Here is a 25,300-nt window from a genome sequence, read left to right as displayed (position 1 = left end):
AAAGGATCAAAGTAAATATGGAAATGGGAAGCCATCTGAGAAGCCACATTCAAGTCAGCATGTTTTGGGCAGCAGGCCTTACCTTTGCAAGATAGCATTCCCCCAGACATAGAATATCTTACTGAAAGGGTTGAAAGCCAAACCTCTGCCGGAGAAGACTCGAGTACTATACTGCTCAGTTCCCAGCATCACCACATATCCTCTGTCTGAGACAGCTATGGGGGAAATACATGAACAAAAAAGACAAAGAAACACAAAAGTCTTGCAGTGCAATGAGCTTCAGAGGACAGCAAGGGAGTGGAAACGATGTAGTGGAGGGGACACTGTCTTCTCCCTCAGTGTTGGGTCATGTCAAAAAGGAAATAACATATCCAAAGGAAAGCAGAAACAACAGCAGCAGCAGTAGTTTAGCAGAACATAAGCTTCTTGTGCCATCAAGCTTTAAAAATTGTAAAACACTTTATTCAAAGAACTACATTTCTAGATAGGAAAGCAAGAGGCCTGGCTATCTAACCATCTAAATCACAGCAAGCATCTTGTCTCTTGTCTTGCAGAAGAGAAGGCTAAGAGGAGACATGATAGCCATGTACAAATACGTGAGGGGAAGTCATAGGGAGGAGGGAGCAAGCTTGTTTTCTGCTGCCCTGGAGACTAGGACGCGGAAAAATGGCTTCAAACTACAGGAAAGGAGACTCCACCTGAACATCAGGAAGAACTTCCTCACTGTGAGGGCTGTTCAGCAGTGGAGCTCTCTCCCCCGGACTGTGGTGGAGGCTCCTTCTTTGGAAGCTTTTAAACAGAGGCTGGATGGCCATCTGTCAGGGGTGCTTTGAATGCGATTTCCTGCTTCTTGGCAGGGGGTTGGGCTGGATGACCCATGAGGTCTCTTCCAACTCTACTATTCTATGATTCTATGATTCTCCATGCTCACAGGAGAAGAACTAAAAGGAGGACTCAGGGGCTTGCCATGTGTTCAGGAAAAAGAGGCATGTCCCTGAAAAGTATCAGTCTAACAGTCAGGGGATAAAAGAAGAAAACAGACAGAGAGGCCAGTGGGGAAAGGCTTTCCCTACCAACTAACCCACCTGCCTATCTATCTCCTTGATGAGGACCATAAACGTGTGCAGGATGTGGTTGCGTTCCAAAACTCTTCATATGTCAGACATTTTTTGAAACAAGAGTGTTATCGGGCATGCAATGTTCATATCTCCCCCACCCCACCCCAAATACAAACAAGTGATTGCAACAACTTTAGATACCTATATGATTTACAGGAGGGTGTCAATTAACATAGAGTCTTTTAAATGTAACAATAAACTCTAGCCTGTCACGAGATGCTGAGGTTCTTACCTTTTGGTACAAGTTGAGGGATATTAAAAATCCTCTTATAATAACCACCTGAAAATTGAATACAGAAAAGCACAATAAGATGTGCAATAAACACTCAAATTTATAGCCTGTACTTCAGTCACCAGCTGCTTCTGTGATCTTTGGGTCCTTCCTACAAACGTGCTTCACCACTTCTTGCTCAACGTACACATACACTTTTGCTCCCTTACAGGTGCTGGAGAATTGATTCTATGATTCTAAGAATTGTTCCCGTTTCCCATCTTTGAAGGATGCAAGGCAGTCAATTTACAGGGTAAAAGAAATGCCATACTAATGCTATGAAGTTGTGAACACCAGCTCAAACCACTGGTCCATCCAGTCCAGAATTACCACTGATGAATGTCTGCCTTTCTGTACCTCTCCAAGTTCTTCTAACTAAATGGATCTATCTTTTGATCATCCCAAGATCCAGCAGAGATGTTCTCCACATTCCTAATCAGTTCCATCTCAATGTGTTGTTGAAGGCTTTCATGGTCAGAATCACTGGGTTGCTGTGAGTTTTTGGGGTTATATAGCCATGTTCCAGTAGCATTCTCTCTTGACATTTAACCTGCAATCTTGATGGCATCTTCAGAGGTTCTGTTGGCAGCGAGGCAAGTGGAATGTATCTATATATCTGTGGAATGTCCAGGGTGGGAGAAAGAACACTTGTCTGTGTGAAGCAAGTGTGGATGTTGCAAATAGCAAGCCTGATTAGCACTGAGTAGTCTTGCAAAATCAATCAGTGAGGGTATTTGCATAGAGGTAGCATGGCCATTGTGCCTGGAGGCATCCTTTGTTTGGGAGGTGTTAACTGGCATTTGATAGTTTGCTGTCTGGAGTTCTCCTGTTTCTGAGTGGTGTTCTTTATTTACAGTCTTTTTTTTCTGGTGTTTTTTAATACTGGCAACCAGAGTTTGTTCATTTTCATGGTTTCTTCCTTTCTGATGAAATTGTCCATAGCTTGTAGATTTCAATGGCTTCTCTGTGTAATGTGAAATGATGGTTGCCTGAGTGATCCAGCATTTCTGAGTTCTCAAATAATATTTTGTGTCCAGGTTGGTTAATCAAGTGCTCTGCTATAGCTGACTTCTCTGGTTGAACTAGTCTGCAGTGCCTTTCATATTATTTGATTGGTGTTTGAGCACTGCGTTTTCTGGCCCCTATGTAGACGTGACCACAGCTGCATGGTCTATGGTAGACTCCTGCAGTGATTAGAGGATCCCTCTGTTCCTTTGCTGAAGGTAGAATTTATTTAATTTTCTTGGTGCGTCTGTAGATTGTTTGTAGGTTGTGTTTCCTCATCAGCAGTCAGGGTTTTCCCTGATGTATGGAAAAACATTTTCCTCTAGGTGGATCATTGTCTTTACCTTTGTGGCTTGTTCTTAGTCTTGCAGCTCTTCTGATGTGTGTCTTAATTGAATTTATTGTACTAGCCATAGGCCATGACATCAGCAATATACAACCTTTATAAACACTTTCCAATATAAACATTAAAACTTATTCAAAAATTAAAGCTCTTTAAAATTATGATAGCAGCAACATAACAATGACAGTGTCTGATTTGTATCATCCCAAATCATCACCATTTCCATTTCTGACCTCAAGTATAGATTTTGCTACTTTAGCTCTGATCCTTTGGGCTGCAATTGCAAATGTGGCAACCTTTAGTGTTATATTTTTGGAATAATCTGCTAACAAGTCACAGATCACAGCAGATTGTTGCCATGCTGCCCTTTCTTCCAAGAGTGTTCCCAGGAGATTGTTCCTAGGATCATTACACAAGGGGCAATGTAGCAGATAGTGTGTTAGATCTTCTTTTTCCCCCGTGCCACAAATACAAAGTCGTTGGACATGGGGGATCCCTCTGTATCTGATGTGTGTCATAGAATACACATTAGCCTCTAGAACCTAATTTAGGTGGTTCAGTTCTTGGTGGGGTTCGCAGATCTAGTTTGCGCAGTCTACCACAGCTTTCATTGTGCTTCTTTTTTATTTTTTGCGATGGTGTGCGTAGGTTTTCTGTAAACTGTCTGGCCCAATTGTTTATTTGTTTTGCAGATGATTCTACAGTACAATGGGCCTCTGAGGATGTTTGCCACAGATGCAAGTGAAACTTCAGGAGAGAATGCTACTAGAGCATGGGCATACAGCCTAAAAAACTCACAGAAACCCAGTGATTCCAGCCATGAAAGTCTTTGACAACACATTGAGATTGAACTTACTAGGAATGTGGAGAACATATATATATTCCTAATGGAAAAATTAAAGAGACATCAAATTAGATTCTGATGGGAAAGAGTGGAGGGGATAATGGTAACATATAAAGATCAGAAATATTGGCTTACATCCGAAGACAAAGCCAGAATTTTACAGGAAATTTAAAATAGAAATGGAGAATAAGAAGGAAACAGAACAAAAAGAAACCAGCAAGAAGAAGAAAAGACAACGTATTGAATCACCAAAAAAAGACGATATGGATATAGAAACATCAAAGATAGATTTGGACAAAGGAACAGGATAGGCCAACTTAGATGATGTGGAAATAGAAGAAAAAGCAGAAATGGAAGAAGAAAACCAGTGAGAATGGGAAGAGAAATAAAATGTTATTCCAATAGCGTAAATGGTTTAAGCTCAGCCAACAAATGAGGCTTAAAAAGGAAAATATGGCATAATTGGATTACAGATCTCTATATATAAAAGGGTGATGGAATTGCGGCACCGAGCAAAGCAACAACAGTAAAGGCCCCCCAATCTCGAAATTTGACAACACAACCCATCATCCATGCCTCTAGGTTGATACAACAAAAAATCCCGTCAAGAACCTCCATGGGGCCTTAAAACCCAGGCATCAGCCTGGCTGGAAGGCCCCATGGTGGTTGGAGGAGGGGCCTCCACGCAGCTGGGCCTGTGACGCCCGCCGAAGAGGAGGGCCACGAGGCCCCAAGGTTTTTTTTCCCCTGCGTTCAGGCCTGCAGAGCCAATTGTGTGTGTGTGTGGGGGCTTCCAGAAAGACAGGCCCGTCCCCCCCCCCCCCCCCGCGGCCTCCTCCATGCCTCACAGGCCGGAGGGAGGCCGCCCCCGCCCCCCAAAAAAGCCGCCTCAGCCTCCCGCCAGCCGGAGGGAGGCCACGAGGCTCCAAAGGTTTTTTTTTTTTGGGCCTTCAGCCCTGCAAAGCCGAAGGTCGGGGGGGCCTTCCACAAAGTCGAGCCCGGCCCTCCCTTCCCCCGCGAAGACCCACCGCGGCCTCCCGCTAGCTGGATGCAGGCTGCCAGGCCCCAAGGTTTGGGTTTTTTTTTTTTTTTGGTTTGAGATGGAAGCCTGCAGAGGCAGAGGCAGGGGTGGCTGCAAGGCCAGGAAGAGCCCCCCCCCCCCCCCGGTGTCCTGAGGGCCCTAAACAGCCGGCGAGGGCCCAGGCCTGCCACACGGGCCAGGCCTGGAGAGGCAAACGGCGGCCTAAGGCCGCGAAGGCCTAGGCAGGGCCACCGGGGAGCAGGGCCTTGGCTCCTTGCACCCCCCTCCCTCCGCCTTTCCCCTCTTCAGAGGAGGGCCCTCCCTTCCCAGCCTCAGCTGCCTGGGCCTCTGTCTCTCCCCCAGGGATTGAAAAGAGGGGCCGCCTGCCTGTACACCTAACATTACTGTGGTGTAATAATACAGAACAATATAATCTCTAAAATCAGGACATTAAATAAAAAACAACACTCTGAAAATGGGAATACCAGACAGGAAACAACCAGGGCCAGCTAACATCTCCCAACAAAGGATTCCCCCAGGCAGGAAGCAACAATATAATCTCTAAAATCAGGACATTACATAAAGAAAACACTCTGAAAATGGGAATTCCACAAAGGAAACAACCAGGGCCAGCTAACACCTCCCAACAAAGGATTCCCCCAGGCAGGAAGCAACCAGGCTTCCAAACAGCAAGGCTATTCAGTGCTGTTCAACCTAACCATGCAAGATTTCCCCTTCATAGTACACCCTCAGGGTTTCAAGCCATGAGGCTACTCTGTCTCATTCAGCCTGCCCAAGAAAGGATGCCCCTATGTAGAAAGCAGTCAGTCTTTGAAACAGAGAACCTATTCAGTGCAATTCAAATTGGCTAAAAAACCATTTTCCTACAATGCAAGTACCCAGCCTTCCAAGCAGAAAACCTATTCCATTGTATTCCAGCTCACCAAACATGGATTCACGTAAGCAGAAAACACCCAGACTTTAAGGCTACAAGGCTATTCACTGCTATTCCACCTGGTCAACAAATGATAGGCAGGACCAGAACCGTTTAGGGCTTTGTAGGTCAAAACCAGCACTTTGAATTGGGCTCGGTAGCATATCGGCAGCCAGTGGAGCTGGCTTAGCAGGGGGGTTGTACGCTCCCTGTAAGCCGCTCCCGTTATTAAGCTGGCTGCCGCCCGCTGCACCAGCTGGAGCTTCCGGGCCGTCTTCAGAGGCAGCCCCACATAGAGTGTGTTGCAGTAATCCAGCCGGGATGTGACCAGAGCGTGGACCACCGTGGCCAAGTCAGACCTCCCAAGGAACGGGCGCAGCTGGCGCACGAGGCGGAGTTGTGCGAAGGCTCTCCCGGCCACCGCTGAAACCTGAGGCTCCAGGCTCAGCGATGAGTCCAGGATCACCCCCAGACTGCGAACCTGCGTCTTTAGGGGGAGTTCGACCCCGTCCAACACAGGCTGTAACCCTATTCCCTGTTCAGCCTTGCGACTAACCAGGAGGACCTCCGTCTTGTCTGGATTCAGTTTCAATTTATTGGCCCCCATCCAGTCCGACACAGCGGCCAGACACCGGTTCAGGACCTGAACAGCCTCCTTAGTGACAGGTGGGAAGGAGTGACAGAGCTGGACATCATCTGCGTACAGATGACACCTCACCCCGAAACTCCGGATGATCTCTCCCAGCGGCTTCATGTAGATGTTAAACAACATGGGGACAATATCGACCCCTGCAGGACCCCACAGGACAATGGCTGTGGAGCCGAGCAGGTGTCCCCCAGTGACACCATCTGGGATCGTCCCTCCAGGAAGAAGCACAATATGTAAACCAAATTAAAGCAAAGGGGAAAATGTATACAAAAGACCATGAAATTATGCACTAAACAACAAATAAAGAAGGAATAGTGGAAAAGGGAAAAAGGGAAAAAATCAAGGGGAAAAATTACAAAAAAATCACAAAGGAAGAAATATTAAAAAGGAAATTATGGAAAAGGAGATCCAAAAAGCAATTTAAAACGGATTTAGGCAAAGCACCAGGACTGGACGGTATAACGGCAATATATTACAAAGTATTCAAAGGTTATATTCCAGTGTTAGAGAAAGAACAAAAAAGATGCTAGCCACAGATGAAGGCCAAATGTCAGAAGAAAATGCTGCTGGAACATGGCCATACAGCCTGGAAACCACACAACACCCCAATATTGCATTTGTTTAAGTACACACACTTAGATTTTTATTGTCGTTCTTCTCTGATGCATATATATATATACATACATATATACATACATATATACACACATATACACACACACACACACACACACACACGTGTGTGTGTGTGTGTGTATACAATTATTTGATGGGTAGTGCCCACCTTAATTTTAAAAGATGATGATATTCAGAGCATTCCTTGCCTTTGAAAACCCTATAAAATGCATGGGGCCACTATGTGTTGGCAGGCAGCTTGAAGGATGATTCTTAAAAGAGTCAATCTAACCTCTCTGGTATTCCACAACGTAGAACAGTGGTGCTCCGTAATCATTCACCAGCAAAAAGAACTTGTTGTCATTTGTAGAGAAGACAACCCATATGAGGTAGCAGCTATCTGGAAGAGGAAAACAAAATGTCACTCAGAGTTTGTTGATACTTTGGAAGTGGGAAACTGTGTTTACATCTGGATAGAACGCTATTGCAACCTAGAACAGAGCTCTCCATTTAAAAACATTTCATGCAAAGCCAAATGTAAAAAAAAAATTGGTTTGTGTGGTGCATATAGGCTCAAGGATGAATTTCACATTCTAAATTTATTGTGTTTTAAATTTTGTTCCATGTTTTTTAAAGTATGTGCCTTTATTTATTAATTAGGCTATACCCTGCCTTCAGCCGTAAGGAGAGGTGAGCAACAGGGCCAGGCTGTGGCACATCTGGTTAGTAGCCAGCTGCCATAAATCACTTCTGGCCAAGAGGTCATGAGTTAAAAGCCAGACGAGGTCGGAGTGAGCTCCCAACCATTAATAGTCTAGCTCGCTCTTGACCTATGCAGCTTGAAATTTAGGTACTGCTTTATGCGGGGAGGCTAATTTAACTAATTTACGACACCATAAAACCTTCCAGCAGATGCGGAAAAAATGAAAAAGAAAGACTCAGTGTCACAAGTGGATGGTGAAGTGGTAGCTCCCCCTGTGGCCAGAATCGAGCATACCTCATGAAGCTGGAAGCTGGAAAATGTTGAATTGCCTCTGTGTCTGTCTATATATGTTGTATGTCTAATGGCATAGAAAGTTTGCCATGTATATGTGCATTGTGATCTACCTGAGTCCCCTTTGGGGTGAGAAGGGCGGAATATAAATACTGTAAATAAATAAATAAATAAATAAATAAAAAAATATTATTATCATTGTCATCATCTAGATCAGGGCTTTTTAAACTTTTTCCACTTATGACCCATTTCTGCCCAAGAATTTTTTATGTGATCCCTTTTCATGTATATAAAACAGATATGAAAATAAAAACATTTACTGATAACAAATCATCATATGCAAGGCTTACTAGACAGGCTGATGTTCCTTTTTATGAAGTACAGCTCAATTACGAGGGTTATCCACAAAGTAGGTTACGTTTTGGATTTTAAAAAGGACAAAGTATAGGAGAAATTATTTACCATATGCAGCTGAAAGACACATCCCAATAATACAATCTCATGTAATCCCCACTGAAATCTAGGCACATCTCATATAGATAAATGAGTTTGAAAAGTACTGCTCCAGTAAATTCCCCGCTTGTGTCCTCAGCACTTCCCCCTTCTCCCTTCCTGCAGCGTAGCCAAAACGCTGCACTGCCAGCCACGCCCCCATTGTTGGAAACGGAGGAGAGAGGAGGCAAATTTACTGGGGCAGACCTTTTCAAACTCATTTATCTATATGAGACGTGCCTATTTATTTATTTACTTATTTATTTACAGCATTTATATTCCGCCCTTCTCACCCCGAAGGGGACTCAGGGCGGATCACATTACACATATAGGCAAACATTCAATGCCTTTTTAACATAGAACAAAGACAAACAAACATAGGCTCTGAGCGGGGCTCGAACTCCTGACCTCCTGGTCAGAGTGATTCATTGAAGTTACAGTAAAGTCTCACTTATCCAACGTAAACGGGCCAGCAGAATGTTGGATAAGTGAATATGTTGGATAATAAGGAGAGATTAAGGAAAAGCCTATTAAACATCAAATTAGGTTATGATTTTACAAATTAAGCACCAAAACATCATGTTATACAACAAATTTGAAAGAAAAAATAGTTCAATACACAGTAATGCTATGTAGTAATTACTGTATTTACGAATTTAGCACCAAAATATCACGATGTATTGAAAACATTGACTACAAAAATGCATTGGATAATCCAGAACGTTGGATAAGCGAATGTTGGATAAGTGAGACTCTACTGTAATTGCAGCTGGCTTGCTCTCCCGCCTGCACCTAGCTTTCAATGGGGATTACGTGAGATTGTACTATTGGGATGTGTCTTACCGCTGCATATGGTAAATGATTTCTCCTATACTTTGCCCTTTTTAAAATCCAAAATGTAACCTACTTTGTGGATAGCCCTCGTATTATCTGCAGAGTTCACTGTAAACACTGCACGCTGTTGCAAATAGATTTCTGTAAATGAGTGGCATCCAAAAAACGTTTACTGTTGCCAAATATTTTGTGACTCCAACACTGAGCTAAATGGACCCTCATTTGGGGTCGGGACCCACAGTTTACGAAGTCCTGATCTAGATTGTGTTCTTAATAATTTAAAATGTGAAAATTGATCATCTTTATTCTACATTAACATGTCTTGGGAATCTGGGGGCAGGGGGTGACAGAGCACAACCCCAGGCAACCAGAAATCATACCCAGTCAACCCTCCAGCCCTTCTTGGGCCTCAATGCCTACTGATTACCAATTCACACACATTTTTAAGCATTTCATCTTGGCTGTAATGGCTAGAAATGACTGGGTGGGACTACCATCCAATTAGAAGACTACTTCACTTGGAGAAAAATCAGTGAATGCTTCTGGGAATTTGATGAATATTTGCTTGTTTTATTTGTAATTGTATTTTAAATATTTTTATATTATACCCTGGGTATAAGGAAGATCTGTAGAATCGGTTTAAATTCAGCTCAACAGTGCTAAGTTGGTTTGGAATAGTCTTTAGTGCCAGAAGAGCACTATTGTATTCATTGTATTAACCGTGGGTGCAGAACTGTTTGTTTCATTAAAAGGAGCAGGGGAAAATACAAGTAGCCCGTTCTGATTTGCCTGCTCCTCCACCCCCACCCCCTTCAAGACAGGAGGTGTGGAAAAATGTAGAGAGACCTATTTTCATAAATTGGCACACTGTCTTCCTCTGAGCCCTTATAGCGCCAGTGGCATTCACAATTCCATCTGCAAAAGGGAAAAAACAAAAACAAAAAACAATAACATTAAACTTGTTGGGGCTATTTTTGCTCTCTTAACATACAGACAAACCCAATGCCAACAGATCTGCAAGATGTTTATGGCCTTCTTTGTTTCTGTAGGCTCCATTTCATCCTATCCAGTGGATTTATTTACATGTGTTCTATCACTCACAATCAGGAAACATACTATTCTTGATAAATAAGAGAAAACATACATTTCAAAATACAATACTCAAATTATGAAATAATTAGTCCAATTCTTCAGTAATAGTGCCTAAAATTATGTTACTGTCTGTTGCCTTATATTATACAGGGTGTTTGAAAAAGAACTCCCTAGTTTCCATTTATTTTAAACAGTAAAATTTTATTTATTTTATTTATTTTAAACGTTTATTTTAAATAATAAAAATTTTATTATTAGCTTGGGTACCCAGCGTTGTCCAGGTTATTTGAAAAAGTTCATTTTTAATTGTACAAAATGCATAAGGTTGTGTATTAACTACAACTGACATCATGCCACGTTAACCCTGAGAAACTCACTAGTACTTAAAGTTTGTGTGGTTGGGCAAGTGTGCTCTAGATGCATCATCAGTGGGGTTCTGTGCACTCTCTGGCTGTAGGGTAAACTACAACTCCCACTATGGTGAGTCAGTACCCTCAAACCCCTTCATTAGGTTGAGTTAGTCATGGGGGTTGTGTGTGCCAAGCAGAGCTGGCCCTAGGTATTTTTCAAGCGTAGGTGAACAGAATTTTGCGCTCCCCCCCCCCCCCCAAACAATAACTGAAAAATAAAAGCGTTGGATAAGCGAAAATGTTGGATAATAAGGAGGGATTAAGGAAAAGCCTATTAAACATCAAATTACATTAAGATTTTACAAATTAAGCACCAAAACATCATGTTTTACAGGACATCAACTGAAAAAGCAGTCTCAACTGCGCCCCCATATGTTTTGCGCCCCAAGCGACCGCTTAATTCACCTCATTGTTGGACCGGCTCTGGTGCCAAGTTTAGACCAGGTCCATCATCGGTGGAGGTCACAGTTTCTTTGGTAGTGGGTGAACTGACCTTCCTTCCCAGAAAGGAAGGTCAGTTCCGGCCAGACCCCTCCAGTAATCAAAATTTGGCATATTAGGTATGTATGCCAAGTTTGGTCCAGATTCATCAGTGTTTGGATTCACAATGCTCTCTAGATGTAAGTGAACTACAACTCCCCCAAATCAAGGTGAATTTTCCCCAAAGACCTTCAATATTTTTGCTGATCATGGGGGCTCTGTGTGCAAAGTTAATTTCAGGTCAATCGTTGGTGGAGTTCAGAGTGCTAATTGATTGCAGGGGAACTATACATCCCAGTACCTACAACTCCTATAAATCATGGTGAATTCTCCCCAAATCTCTCCAGTATATTCAGTTGCTGATCAATTCCTCTGTTTGCTGTGTGCCATAGAAAAGAATAGGAAAGGGCTATGGGAGAGGCAGTGGGCGGGGTCATGCAAATTACACACCAATGGAGAGAGTAAGGAACATTTGGATTTTTGTGATGGAGGAAAAACAGAAAATCTAGAATGAAATTGTCCCTGTATGAAAGCCTTCACTTGGGTGGTGGGCAATATGGTGCTTGTGGAGGACATTGGCTGGCTCATGTACATGTTTATGGCACTCACTATAACCTGCCGTGTCATTGGAGGGAGGGCTATTGGTGTCTCCTAAGTAGTGGGAGCTTTAGCTATTTGTGGAAGTGGGAGCTTGTCTGTGTAAGTGGACACCCCAGCCACACACAAACATACATTTTTTTCACTTTTATTATGTGTATAGATATTATGGATCTCTTACTGACTGATTAGGAGTGACTTTCATACGTCTAAGTGGTTATTCTTTGCAGTTCTCCATACTGAATTTGTTCTTAGTTTTAACTTTTTCCCTGCTATCTGGGGAGACGTTATCTGCTCATCTCTTTTTTTCACCTAATTCATCCTCCCACACATCTAGCAACCCTAAAAATGTAGCATAACATCACTGTCATATAGATAATTCACTGGAAATTCCCCATATCCTACAGAAGCTAAATTTTCCCTGCTATTTGGATCTACTTTTCTGGAATCCAACCATATGCCCATCACCACAAAATTCTACACCCTACTGACCCCATTCAAGCCATCTTGGCCCAATTCCTTACACAGGAGAAAAAGTAGGACTGGCCTACTAAGATATACTCCATCCATTCTGCTCTGAATTCTGGCAGCCCAAAAGAAATACCTTGCACAGAAATAAGAAAGAATTGCCCTTCTTGCCCGCCGCCACCAATAGCAATCACGTATTCCGTATTATTCTTCACAAAAAACACAGGGTTTAGTTTTTTCACACAGATGTTGTTCAATACTCGTGTCCACATCTCTAAAAGAAAAGTGTAAAAAGAAGGAAACAACCAATGCAACAGTTAATGCAGTGTGGGGAAACATGACAGAATACAACTGATTCAAGCTGCAATTTCTCTTGAGAATCATTGCCTAAAAATGGACTCATTCTCTTTTGTTGTCCGAATTAAGCAAATCAGTGGCAGGCAAACGTTTCAGTCTGTGCTACCTCTAACAACGGTTGACAAGTGCAAAATAAGAAAAACCAAAGGAAGAGAAGCCTTTAAAATTATAACACTATTCTTTCAGGTGGGAAAAGACAAAATACAACTCAAAAACCCACATATTGGTCAAACACAGGTTGTTATGACCTGTGTTGCTGTTGCCTTTTTCAGGCTCAATTACCTGAACCTGGGCCTCTCATGTGCAAAATGGGGTAATGCCCCACAAAGTAATAGACCAGCTGGTTCTGCCGGATGAAGAGGGTGCTTTCTGTTGCAATGCTGTCAGTAATGGAAGTGGAGAAACCCTTCCGCTGGCAGGAGAGGGAAGCAATCCAACAGCTGTCGATGCCCACCTGGAGTAGAAAAGGAGGCAAGACACATCTTATATGAGGAGATGGAGGCAAGTCCTATTGAGATGAAAGCCACAGGGAAATTCCCATGAAAGGGTCAGGAAAGAAGCTTGCCTTTTTTCCTGTTGAATCTGAACCTGGGTCCCTTCATTTCAGGACTATGCCAGGCCCTGAGACTTGAAGGGCAAAACCTGGGGTTTCGCGGCTAGTTCTATCACAGAGGGTAGGCCCTGGCGGTGGCAACAGTTCTGTGTGGCAAAGGCGTTGGGGGTAATTTTCAAAAAGGAAAATGCATTTTAAAAATATAAAGCAGCAACAACAGTAGTAGCAGCAGATTGGCAGATCAGAAGCTTCTAATACCAGCAACAGAGAGACTGAGCTTAAGTAATTCAGCAGCAGAATCAAGCTTAAAAATTAAAGACTTTATTCAAAGAACTACATATCTAGATAGGAAAGTTAACAAGGCCTATCTATCCATCTATCTGTCTTGGCACACATCTTGTCTCTCTTCATGTTCGCAGAGGAAGAACAAAGGAAGAACAAAATTGAAGATTCAAGGGCTTGTCATGTGTCTCTGAGTATCAGTCTAACGAGAAAGGTGATAGGAGGAGAGAACAGAGTGACAGGCAGACAGGGAGGCCAATGGGGAAGGATTTTCTCTATCAACTAACTCATCTGCCTATTGAAGTCCTTGATCTGGACTACAAGCTTATGTAGGACATGACTGAGTTCCAACAAAAAGTGTATTTTCTAGATCTGCCCTCAGATTTCCTTCCATACAGAGACCTTGGAGCTCTAGAGAAGGTGTGTTCTACGTAGTCAGCTGTGGCCAAACCAATGGGTTGAATTTTTGATTGCTACTGCCACTACCATCAGATTTGAATGAGAAGGACACCAGGGGAGGCTGGCCGCCATGATTTTCCTGAGCCCCGCATCCTACCCAACTCACCCCCATTATCTCTCACCTCTACTGGAAAGTAATCTTCAAACCCCGTATCTGAGAGGAGGACAACTTTGCTCATGGGGATGTCACCAAGGATGAGCACAGGGGCTCGTTCGTGAGTGTGCCACAAGGGACGCGACGGATGTGACAGAGACATGAAGTCATTCAAAGCAGTCGCCTATTTGGACGCAAAGAGGCCAAAGAAGAGAACATTAGGACACAATTAACATTTCTCTTGCATACTGAAGCTACAGAGGCCCCAATACTACATTCTACAGGCTCTATGGTAAAACATTGCATGGTCTGTGCCACTTTTGGCTGTAGACTATGGTGATATATTATAATGCTGCTCCACAAAAGAAGGAAGAAAGGAAGCATGGAAAATTACTGTTTTGTATGTTGAGCTGTAAGGTGGCCTGAGCCACAATATTGAGGAAAGGGCAGTATTGGGGAAAATACCAATGAGGATGAGGGTGATTTTAACAATGATGATTATAACAGAAATAATAACAACTCAGTTGCTTAAATAACCGTATGAACGCAGAATCCTCATCAACCACAGGGATTTACCTTTGTCCCAATCCTGAATCTATCAGTTTTTGTACTTGATCTCATATATCCATTTACATTGATAGAGAACCTAGAAATAAGAAAATATTATGAATTTTTAAAAACACAGGAATCAATATCTTTTATACTGTTATGTTAGAAAACACTACTGATCCTTCAGATGTTGTTGGATTGTACAATACTGCTCATTGTAGGCTGCCCTGGTTAGATCAGAAGTCTAACAACAGCACGATTCTCACCCATTATAAAAGAAGTCTCCATTCTAAGAGACATGATTCAAAAGGAAGAGAGAAACCAGCTAATTTAATCATGTTCATATCTATGTATTTAATAAAGTCAATATATACATGTAGATATGTACATATATAGGTATGTATCAACCTATGATTGCTTGTATTTTCCAAGATGGCCCTTGACAATGACAGAGGATGATGGATGAGGACCAAACCTGGCACACATACCTATTGTGCCCAATTTTAACTACTGCTGCAGTTTGGGGGAAATGACAGGTGATGATGGGAGTTGTAGTTCACCCACATCCTTAAACATTTTCTAATGGAACTACAGTAGAGTCTCACTTATCCAACATAAATGGGCCGGCAGAATGTTGGATAAGCGAATATGTTGGATAATAAGGAGGGATTAAGGAAAAGCCTATTAAACCTCAAATTAGGTTATGATTTTACAAATTAAGCACCAAAACATCATGTTATAGAACAAATTTGACGGAAAAAGTAGTTCAATACGCAGTAATGCTATGTAGTAATTACTGTATTTATGAATTTCGCACCAAAATATCACGATGCATTGAAAACATTAACTACAAAAATGCATTGGATAATCCAGAATGTTGGATAAGCGAGTGTTGGATAAGTGAGACTCTACTGTATTCATAAAATCCAAAAACAAATAATGATTAATTCTAAATGTTAGCTCTTACAAAATACCTAGGCTACTTGCCATATAAAAGCAGAATGTTCTCTACACCACACAGGTTGGACCCAATCCTGCTGATGGTATGAGTTTGGCTACCACTTCTTCACTTCTGCACCAAGTTTTCCAAGAGATTAGAACACCCAAAATTGTGTTCAATCAAGCATTTCTCTCACCTCTTATCGTCCACAGGGAAGCCAAGGTGATTGCTTCCCACCATCACATCCATGACTACACTGCCATTCATGAAGGGCATCGGCGTGTACCAGCACATCCTGCAAACCTCTTCACTTCTGCAACCTTTTTGGAGACAGGGAATGCTCAAAGAACAAAAACTAACACAAGTGCAGCAGAACCAATTGAATAATATTAATTAGATTTCACAATTCGGATAGGCGGGTAACTTTGTGGATTTATTTGCAAAGCCATTGCCACATGCCAAGGGTATTCACTATCTGAAATGGCATAAGTTTTATTCAGGGGAAAACACATCTCACAGGTGACCACTTGTGGTTAAGTATGATTGTATTCCAAGAGTAGAATCTTGGCAGTGGTTCCATAACTGACTGTGGAGCTCTATTCTGGATCTAAAGTGAAGACATAGATTTCCAAATGGAAGGCAGACACAGCAAGAGTTCACATGCTGTGTCTTCCTCTTGGTTGGTTGCTCCCTTTCACCCTCTATTCAGGCCTCTTCAGAATCCATAGTACCATTGGTAGCAGCTAACTTTCAGTTCCAAGGCTTGAGGGCCATGGCTTCCCGGGTCTCTGTGTTTATGCCACACATTTTGAGTTTAGCTTTGAGCCTCCCTTTAAATCTGTTTTGCTGTCCACCCACTTTCTGTTGTCCATTCTTGAGCTGAGAGTAAAATAACTGCTTTGGGAGCGAAGTTGATGGCGGATAATATAGAGTCCCCTTGAGGAGATAGGGTGGAATATAAATAAAGTTTATTATTATTGTTATGGCTTCAGTTCTCATGGTGTTTGCTTCTTCCAGAATGCTGACATTTGTCTGCCTGTCTTCTTCCCAAGAGATTCCAGGACACCTCTGTGAAACAACTATGATGTTCTGACATATGTTTTTTCCGACCCAAATTATGGATTGTTGTGTTTGTTTTCTAAATGCCACAACCATCCTGTCCTGTGGACCTGAAACGTTTCTGGGCTACTGCCCTTTAATGAACAGTAGTCTGACCACCCAAATCTTTTTTTCCATAAGTTTTTATTATGCATTAAAATTTTTCACATAAAGAGGAGAACGAATGAGGGGATAAGTGTTGTGGAGCTCTGATTAGTAGATTGGGACTATATAAATGTCTACTATGTCACCGAGGAAGAGGAAGGATTGAGGGGGAAGAGAAATTTATATTTGTTATAATTATTACATGTATATCTTCAACTCAAGGACTGTTATACACATTGTCTAATGTTTTGAAAGTTCCAAATATCCTCTATAACAGAAATAACACACTCTTGTCATTTGATGTTAAGACAGGTCTTCCCATACTATCTGATGTTCTTCCTATCTTCTTTTTCAGATCTTTACATGTATTTTATGTTAACTCTTGCCATATAAATCTAAAAATTCAATTCCATTTGTTCCTAAATTAATATTGTGTACATGAGAATTCATTATGTTACATTGTCATGCTTTCTTTAAAAAATACTACACAAACATGTCTTTTTGTATGTATGTGTGTGTGTAGTTATAAAATATCTAAATAACAAGGCTTGCAACCATTTCTGTTCTAATTAAAGGATACAGATAGGGCAATTTTCGAAAGTCTCTAAGTCTCTTGAATACAGAGTATATAAATAGTATGAAATGTATTTATATACTATTAATACTATTCTTAGTCAACAAATCCTGCTGTGGTCATCTTCCTTTAGTTCTTTATAAATTTAATGAAGGGTTTCCATTCTTCTTGAAATTTCTGTGTATTTGTTTATTGTAGGACTACAGTTAATTTGTCCATTTTGGCCATTTCAAAAACTTTTGTAATCCAATCTTCTGGTGATGGTATGTTTTGTTGTTTCCATAGTTTGGCATATTCAATTCTGGCTGCTGTCATATAAAGAAAAAAACTTTCTTGAGGTTTCAATGTCTGTTTGTCTAATAATCCCAGTACAATGGGATTTTGTACTTTAGTATAGTTTCCATGTCTCCATGCCACCCAAATCTTTAGCATGCCTAAACTGACCATCAATTACCGAGTTAATGTTTTGTGAATGCTTATTAATTACTGTTGTTTTTCAGAGCAATAGTCGTCATTGATGATGATCCCTGCAAATGGATTATTAGTGAAATGTATGGCCATTAACAGCACCCAAAAATCTGTCCCACAGCATTTCTAATGATATCAAGCTGCTATAATTCTATTGTGTGGATATGGAAATGATGAGAAATAGCACTCTTCAGTGTTTCAGCAATCAAAATAATGAATTTAAGATTCTTTGCTGGAAAACCTATTTTCTAAACTCTGCAGAAAACCAGGTGTAATCAGGCTCCTCCTGCTATAGCACCTGCTTCCTTAGTCCCAACTTGACCTCAGGATATCAAAATACCTTTTATTCTGTATGGAGCTGCCGTCATTTCGATCTGCAATTGTTCTTGTTTCTGACGCACAGCATGGGCGGGTTCTTCAAAAGTGACAGTCACAACTGGTTTCAGTCCAGTGTAGTGAGCTGTCCGAAGTGCCATTGCAGAGTCCTGAAAAGAGAGAGCAGTATAAACGTGTACAGAGTGGTTACTCTAGAGCGGAGGTAGCCAAGGCATGATCCATGGGCCGCAAGTGGTTACCCAAGGCTGTTTTTGCAATCTATAAAGCTTCCAGGAAGCAACCCCCCCCCCCCCAATTTAGAAAATATTTCAATTTTCTTTCCTCCAAAATGCCTTTTAAAATGTTTCACAATAAAATTTCCCACTCAATGTAACGAAACTTGACTAATCAAATGAGTTCAGTTGTTCAGCAACAACAAAACTGCAAAACGCTATTAACATTTAAAAGCAATGGCTTGAAAATGTTGCGGATTTGGAGATCTCCACACTGTTGAAACAGCAGATGGGTTTCAGTGTTGTAGATTGAAGAGAGAGATAACACCAAGAGAGATCCTTTTGAGAGACCGAAAAGTCCGGTTTATTATTTCAGCTGAGTCTCTGGATGGAATCTGTTCCAAAAAGCAAACCTGAGCCCCCTATCAAGGCGTTGACCTGCTTTTTATACATTTTCAGACAAAGAACATGCTTCTACATACATCTCGTCATTAGTACGTCACTTCACATGCTTACATACATGGGCATAAATATGCACAATCAGCATTTTCCTATCTAAGCAACCTAAAAGCTTGTAGCAAGCTAGAGACACCAATCCATCATGAGGCCTACTTTGACCTGTCTGCTCTCCTTCCATTTAGCTGTACTAGGAACCACACTGGAATGTAGAAGGCCCCCCTTCTCCCCCCTGTCCTGTCAGCTTGTGCATCCCAAAAATCTAACACAGAGAGAGAGTTTGATTTTTCTACATTTCACTGCTTCTAATGTGCATACAATATATGTCTAAAAATCCATTTTTTTCCATTCCTCATCATCAGGAAGCACCTTTTAAATCTGAATTCACATCTCACCAAGATCTGGTAGGCCTTTGCCAAGTTTGCAGCCTTGCCCTTACCAGTGTTTTGCAGGTCAGGTTAATTTTCAAGTAGTATGGAAAGCCCAGGTATTTCTGTAAAAAAGGGAGTTATTTCAACAGCAGATTCCATTTGAAGATCACAATGTTGAGAAACATTGTCACAAAGCCCGAAAAACTCACACAAACATCACCACAAAGTCTTGCAGAGCCATCATTTAAAATTCTAAATGACTGCAACCCTGAATAAATCCAATATTAGTTCTTGTCACAAACAACCCTTTCCTACTGGAGATGCAGGATATCCTAACCTGAAGAATTCTCTCTCATCAATCAGTAAGCAGGACCCATGCTACCTAGAATCACCCTCTTCCTTTTCTTTGATTTCTTGTCCGGCCTGCTTGAGACAAAAGCCAATTTTGATGATTTCAGACAGTTTGGTGTGAACTTTCTCTTTTAAGAGACAAGCTTCAATGGCAGTTGGATTATTCTTCCTTTGTTAAGTAGGAACAGTGTCCTTAGGGATACAGCTAGAACTGGGTGGGTAGTAGATATTGGTCAGTTGTGTGCAGTGCTCTCAGTTCAGTGAACTGTTTTCTTTCATTATTTTAATGTCTTTAAATGGAAACAATATGCTCTGAAATCCCCTGTCAATCTATGACAACTCTTTCAACTACAGTGTCTTTATAGGAAGGAAGACTCAAGGATTATCTGCCTTTGACTCCAACTTCCAGGAGTCAGTTTGGCCAATAATCTGGAGTTCTGGGAGATGAGGTTCAAAATACCTGAGAAACCTAAGATCTGAGAAGGTTGAGGAGACATGATTGTTGTGTATCAATACTTGAAAGGATATCATAAGTGTTATGGTTGAGCCTTATGGCTCCAATACTGGGAGACGTGGTCGTAAGACTCCTCGAGAGTCAGACTCTCTTGAGGAGCGAGAGAGGAAACGGCTGCGGGATATCTTTGCAGAACCATCTGACGAAGACTCCTTTGAGGGTTTCACTGAGAGAATGGAGGAAGAGGTGGTTAGCTCAGAGGAGGATGACATGGAATGGACTCGTGTGAGGGAGGATTTGGGTGTTCCTGGTAATGATAGCATGGGAAGCGACTGGCGGGTTGCAGGATCGGACCCGTGGACGAGTTGGAGGGATGGGACGGGATCCACAGCTGGGGATGCTGTGGGGCGTAGTCAAAGATGTTTTAGTTCTGATGAGGATGATGATGATGAGGCACCTGGAATTAGGGTTACACCTGATAGCGATGAGGAGTTGTAACTGGCATAAAATGGGGTCTTGAATCCAGGGCTAATTGCGTTGGGCAAGGTAATCTGGACGGACGCTTGGGATCTTGTTTGGGAAATTCCTGAAGACGGGTGTGTTTCGTTTGCTGAATACATAAGTTACCAAGGACACTGGGCATAGGCGGCGGGAGGAACTGTGTGGGCTTTTGTTGTGCAACCTGTGTTTAATCTTATTAGCTTGGACCTCCGTCGTCTTCTTAACGGACATTATTTACCTACTCGGAATTGACGCTGGACTGGCTGACTGACTACGATCTGGGACTATCCTTTCTTGACTATCGTTGGAATTCGTGGAATCTAAGACGCCTGCATCTGGTAATCGACCTCGGACCGGATTGGGACCCCGCTGACGCTGCAACCCTTGATTGATGTGTTTGGACCCGGAGTTCGCCCGCTGCACGGAGGAGTAACAACTTAGTTGCTCAACCACAGCTGTTGAGTAGCAGAGAGGAATCTGCTGCCAGTATTTATGTTCTATTGAATCTTTGTTTACTAGCTTTTGTTTGTTTATAGTCCCAGGCTGAAGTAAGCATTTTTGGTTTAACCCGGATTAAACTCCTGTTTAATCCGGTTTATCTTTTGAACCATTTTTGTGTGACTTTTCATATTGAAGGCGAGTGTTTGCCTAGCTCTTTGTTTTTTACGAGCATTTTTGGTTCTGTATCCTTAATAAACTGTGTTGAATCTTATCTACTGGCGTTCTGTCCTTGACAATAAGAAAGAGGATGTTTTCTGCTGCCCTGAATGGAACCATGGGTTCAAATGACAGAAAAGGAGATTCCACTGAACATGAAGAAGAACTTCCTGATGGTGACAGCTGTTTAACAGTGGAACTCTCTGCCTCAAAGTGTGGTGGAAGCTCCTTTCTTGGAGATTTTTTAGCAGAGGCTGTATGGCCATCTGTTGGGGGCGCTTTTCCTATGCGGCAGGGGAGTGAACTACAGGGCGCATGTGGTCTCTTCCTATTATAGGATATGAAACCATTGGCCAACAGCACCTGATACTCTTCCTCCCAGGTAATAACTAAGGCATGGGTCTGCCCTGGTTGCTGCGACCTAGTGCTTTCACAGAATTTACATTTAAGGTTCAGCAGATAATTATAACTTTTTCCTCTCAATGTTTCCAAAAGGAGGCAACGGGAGAGAAAAACACAACAAAACTATTTAAATCCTTGGTTTGAGATAATATTCTTTTCCCGGTGTCCAGAAATAAAAGTATGTCAGGGCTGGAGCGGATTATATCCAGTATCAGACAAAAAGAGTTTGCTAGTGAAAACAAATTGAAAAATTCTCTGGGATCATGTCTTGCTTGTATGCTTTCCATAAGGACATCTGAAAACAGAATGTTGGAGCAGACAGTCTGAACCAGTAGTTTTAACATTCTTATGACTCGTGTATCTCACTTCCATCCCCACTCCGGGGCCCAATCTACACTGTCATATATAATGCAGTTTGCAACTGTATTGGATGGTCAGCACAGACTCGTATAATGCAATTTAACTGCATTATACAAGTCTACATTGATCATATAATTAAACAGATTATACAAGTCTACACTGACCATATAATTACATGCATTATACGAGTCTACACTGACCATTTCAAATGGCATTATAAAGGTAAAGGTTTTCCCCTGATGTTAAGTCCAGTCGTGACCGACTCTGGGGGTTGGTGCTTATCTCCATTTCTAAGCCGAAGAGCCGGCGTTGTCCAAAGACACCTCCAAGGTCATGTGGCCGGCATGACTGCATGGAGTGCCGTTACATATAATGACATTATATGTCTGTGTAAATGGACCCTTGAAGAACTTTATGTGGCCTATGATGCCGTGTGAAAACAGCTTCAGTTGAAGACCTATGTAACGCAACAACCCTTCTCATCTCCCACTTCTAAACACGGCTGCTAGTACTCACTGCGTTTTTGTCATCAGGGTCTATGGCTGAATCCACCAGCTCTTTGAAGATTTCCGCTACTGAGAGAATTTCATGCTGCTGAAAGAAGACATTCCGGTCACCTCCAAGGTTATCAAATCTGTTGACTACAGCCATCCACTTACAATCGGAGTCGGAAAGTGTATATATTGGCTGCAGGAGGAAGGGGAGCAGCCTGGCCAGAAGAAATCTCCACATGACAGATCTTCTCAGAGGGGAACCTATGAAATGGACACAAAAACACAGGTTTGTAAAATAGCCCCAGTTTGATACACAATAGACCCCTTCCACAGAACTGTATAAAATCCACATTAAACTGGATTATATGGCAGTGTGGACTCGGATAACCCAATTCTAAACAGATATCGTGGATTACCTGCCTTGGTTATATAGCTGTGTGGAAGGGCCCATAGTGAAGTTCAATGGAACTGGGAATGAATCTCAGCAGTCTAGAGTATAAATGTACTATTATGATTAAAATTTATCTGCCTTTGCGATTTCCAGACTGGATTTTAAGACTGTTTTTGGATTGTATCTTAATTTCACATATTGTGTACAAAGGTACGCTATTATGCTTGATTTTACCTGTTTCCAAATTAGATTTCAGAACCATTTCTAGATTGCATTTGAATGTTTTGGGGCCCCTTCTACACTGTCATATAATCCAGATTATCAAAGCAGATAACCCAGATTATCTGCTTTGAGCTGGATTATGAGTCTACACTGCCATACAATCCAGTTCAAAACAGATAATCTGGATTTTATATGGCAGTGTAGATGGGGTCTTAGATGGCATTTTTATATCCTTTTCATTTTTGTACTGTTTTAACATTGGATCTTGATTTTCATAATCTGAGGCCCTTTCTACACAGCTGTATAAAATGCACATTATCTGCTTTGAACTGGATTATGATCTTGTCAAACTACAACTCCCAGGACTTCATAGCATTGAGCCATGGTCATTAAAGGGCTGACAAATGATATTAATTCTGCAGTGTAGATGGGAGTCAGAAATCAGAAGCATACATCAACAATCTAATATTTGGTTGACAAGATAGCCTTGATTTTCACTGTAGCGTATACACAATTGGGTTGTTGTGAGTTTTCTGGGCTGTATGGCCATGTTCCAGAAGCATTCTCTCCTGACATTTAGTCCACATCTATGGCAGGCATTCTCAGAGGTTGTGAGGTCTGTTGGAAACTAAGCAAGTGGGGATTTTATATCCGTGGAATGTCCAGGGTGGGAGAAATAACTTGTGCCTGTTTGAGGCAAGTGTGAATAGTGCAATTGACCACTTTGATAATATTAAATGGTCTTGCAGCTTCAAAGCCTGGCTGCTTCCCGCCGGGAGATGTTAGCTGGACCTGGTTGTTTCATATCGGGAATTCTTGTGTTTTTTTAGTGTTGCTCTTTATTTACTGCCCTGGTTTTAGTTTTTTAATACTGGTAGCCAAATTTTGTTTCTTTTCATGGTTTCCTCCATTCTGTTGAAATTGTCCACGTGCTTGCGGATTTCAATGGCTTCTCTGTGTAGTCTGACATAGTGGTTGTTAAGAGTGGTCCAGCATTTCTGTGTTCTCAAATAATATGCTGTGTCCAGGTTGGTTCATCAAGTGCTCTGCTACGGCTGACTTCTCTGGTTGATTTGTGTTTGGGGAAAATTCACCATTTACTCTCGCCTCCAACAGACAAGTGTTCTTTCTCCAACCCTGGACATTATTCCACAGATATATAAACCTCACTTGCCTAGTTTCCAACAGACCTCACAACCTCTGAGGATGCCTGCCATAGATGTGGGTGAAACATCAGAAGAATGCTTCTGGAACATGGCCAGATAGCCTGGAAAACTCACAGTCCCGGTGCCTATATATTGTATCAATACAGTAGAGTCTCACTTATCCAAGCTAAACGGGCCGGCACAAGCTTGGATAAGCGAATATCTTGGATAATAAGGAGGGATTAAGAAAAAGCCTGTTAAACATCAAATTAGGTTATGATTTTACAAATTAAGCAACAAAACATCATGTTATACAACCAATTTGACTGAAAAAGTAGTTCAATACGCAGAAATGGCCCGGGCTGTGGCGCAGGCTGATAAAGCAGTCAGCTGCAACAAATCACTCTGACCAAGAGGTCATGAGTTCGAGGCCAGCTCCGAGCTGCGTTTGTCTCTATCTTTGTTCTATGTTAAAAGGCATTGAATGTTTGCCTTATATGTGTGATGTGATCCGCCCTGAGTCCCCTTCGGGGTGAGAAGGGTAGAATATAAATACTGTAAATAAATAAATAAATGTTATGTAGCACCAAAATATCACGATCTATTGAAAACATTGACTACAAAAATGGCTTGGATAATCCAGAAGCTTGGATAAGCGAGGCTTGGATAAGTGGGACTCTACTGTATATGCATTTTTAAATCCCTTCCTTTTATTTGTGTGTTTTAACTATGAGGAAAGTTAAAATAGTAACAACAATAATAATAATAATTCGTTCAACTGGGAAAGTAGGGCAGTTCTTCCCTTGCTTTGATTTCTGGGCGGGTTGTTTCTGTAGCAATGCATAACACAGCCCGTATTGGCGCTTTTTGTGTTGCTATGGCTTCAAAAGGTTTGCTGCCGTTTGCGTACAACGAGGACATTTTAGACTTGTGTTCCGCCCGAAAGGATCCAGAGCCACTTCCGCTCTGAAGCGAGGCCCCGCCCCTTGCGAGTGACGTCACGTGCCCCGCCCCGCCCCGCTATGGCGACTCCGCTAGCCCCGCCGCCTGTTCGCCCTTCCCCGCCTCGCAGCCTCCGCTCCCCGAGCCAGGCAAGCAGCCCGCCTCCGCCCGGTCTCTCTCTCTCTCTCTCTCTATATATATATATATATATCTCGCTCCCTCATGGCCTCTGGCGCCCACCCCGCCAAGGAGGCGTCGGGCACCGCTCCGTCCCTCACAGCCGTTGCTTCCTTTCTGCGCATGCTCGGGAAGGGAGCGGGGCCGCCGTGACGCGAGGGCCAATGAGCGAGCGCGGAGCGG

At 42.2% G+C, this 25,300-nt stretch overlaps 2 protein-coding genes across 3 annotated transcripts in view; one reads left to right on the top strand and one right to left on the bottom strand.

Annotated features, from left to right (window-relative positions):
* LOC100557251 (26S proteasome non-ATPase regulatory subunit 8) overlaps nucleotides 1–3,585 on the top strand; it is a 93,665-nt gene extending 90,080 nt beyond the window's left edge. For both annotated transcript variants that reach the window (XM_062962387.1, XM_062962389.1), the window contains exon 7: nucleotides 3,430–3,585. In XM_062962387.1, coding sequence (XP_062818457.1) covers nucleotides 3,430–3,570 — 141 coding nt within the window. In that variant the 3' untranslated portion in view covers nucleotides 3,571–3,585. The remainder of the gene's footprint in view (nucleotides 1–3,429) is intronic.
* The window catches only part of LOC100559019 (cation channel sperm-associated auxiliary subunit gamma), a 32,757-nt gene extending 7,474 nt beyond the window's left edge, over nucleotides 1–25,283 (bottom strand). The window contains exons 1-13 of the mRNA XM_062962385.1: nucleotides 25,181–25,283; nucleotides 22,263–22,501; nucleotides 19,090–19,143; nucleotides 17,987–18,131; nucleotides 15,598–15,721; nucleotides 14,489–14,558; nucleotides 13,941–14,096; nucleotides 12,807–12,978; nucleotides 12,304–12,441; nucleotides 9,967–10,035; nucleotides 7,093–7,200; nucleotides 1,351–1,398; nucleotides 83–215 (exon numbers count right to left, since the gene is read on the bottom strand). Of these exons, the coding sequence (XP_062818455.1) occupies nucleotides 83–215; nucleotides 1,351–1,398; nucleotides 7,093–7,200; nucleotides 9,967–10,035; nucleotides 12,304–12,441; nucleotides 12,807–12,978; nucleotides 13,941–14,096; nucleotides 14,489–14,558; nucleotides 15,598–15,721; nucleotides 17,987–18,131; nucleotides 19,090–19,143; nucleotides 22,263–22,478 (1,433 nt within the window). The 5' untranslated portion in view covers nucleotides 22,479–22,501; nucleotides 25,181–25,283. The remainder of the gene's footprint in view (nucleotides 1–82; nucleotides 216–1,350; nucleotides 1,399–7,092; nucleotides 7,201–9,966; nucleotides 10,036–12,303; nucleotides 12,442–12,806; nucleotides 12,979–13,940; nucleotides 14,097–14,488; nucleotides 14,559–15,597; nucleotides 15,722–17,986; nucleotides 18,132–19,089; nucleotides 19,144–22,262; nucleotides 22,502–25,180) is intronic.
* Between the last annotated feature and the right edge of the window lie 17 nt (nucleotides 25,284–25,300).

The sequence above is a fragment of the Anolis carolinensis genome, unplaced genomic scaffold (assembly GCF_035594765.1).
Source record: "Anolis carolinensis isolate JA03-04 unplaced genomic scaffold, rAnoCar3.1.pri scaffold_10, whole genome shotgun sequence".
NCBI classification, from domain to species: Eukaryota; Metazoa; Chordata; class Lepidosauria; order Squamata; family Dactyloidae; genus Anolis; species Anolis carolinensis.
The sequence above is the reverse complement of the archived record's forward strand: the minus strand, read 5'-3'. Positions and strand labels throughout refer to the sequence as shown.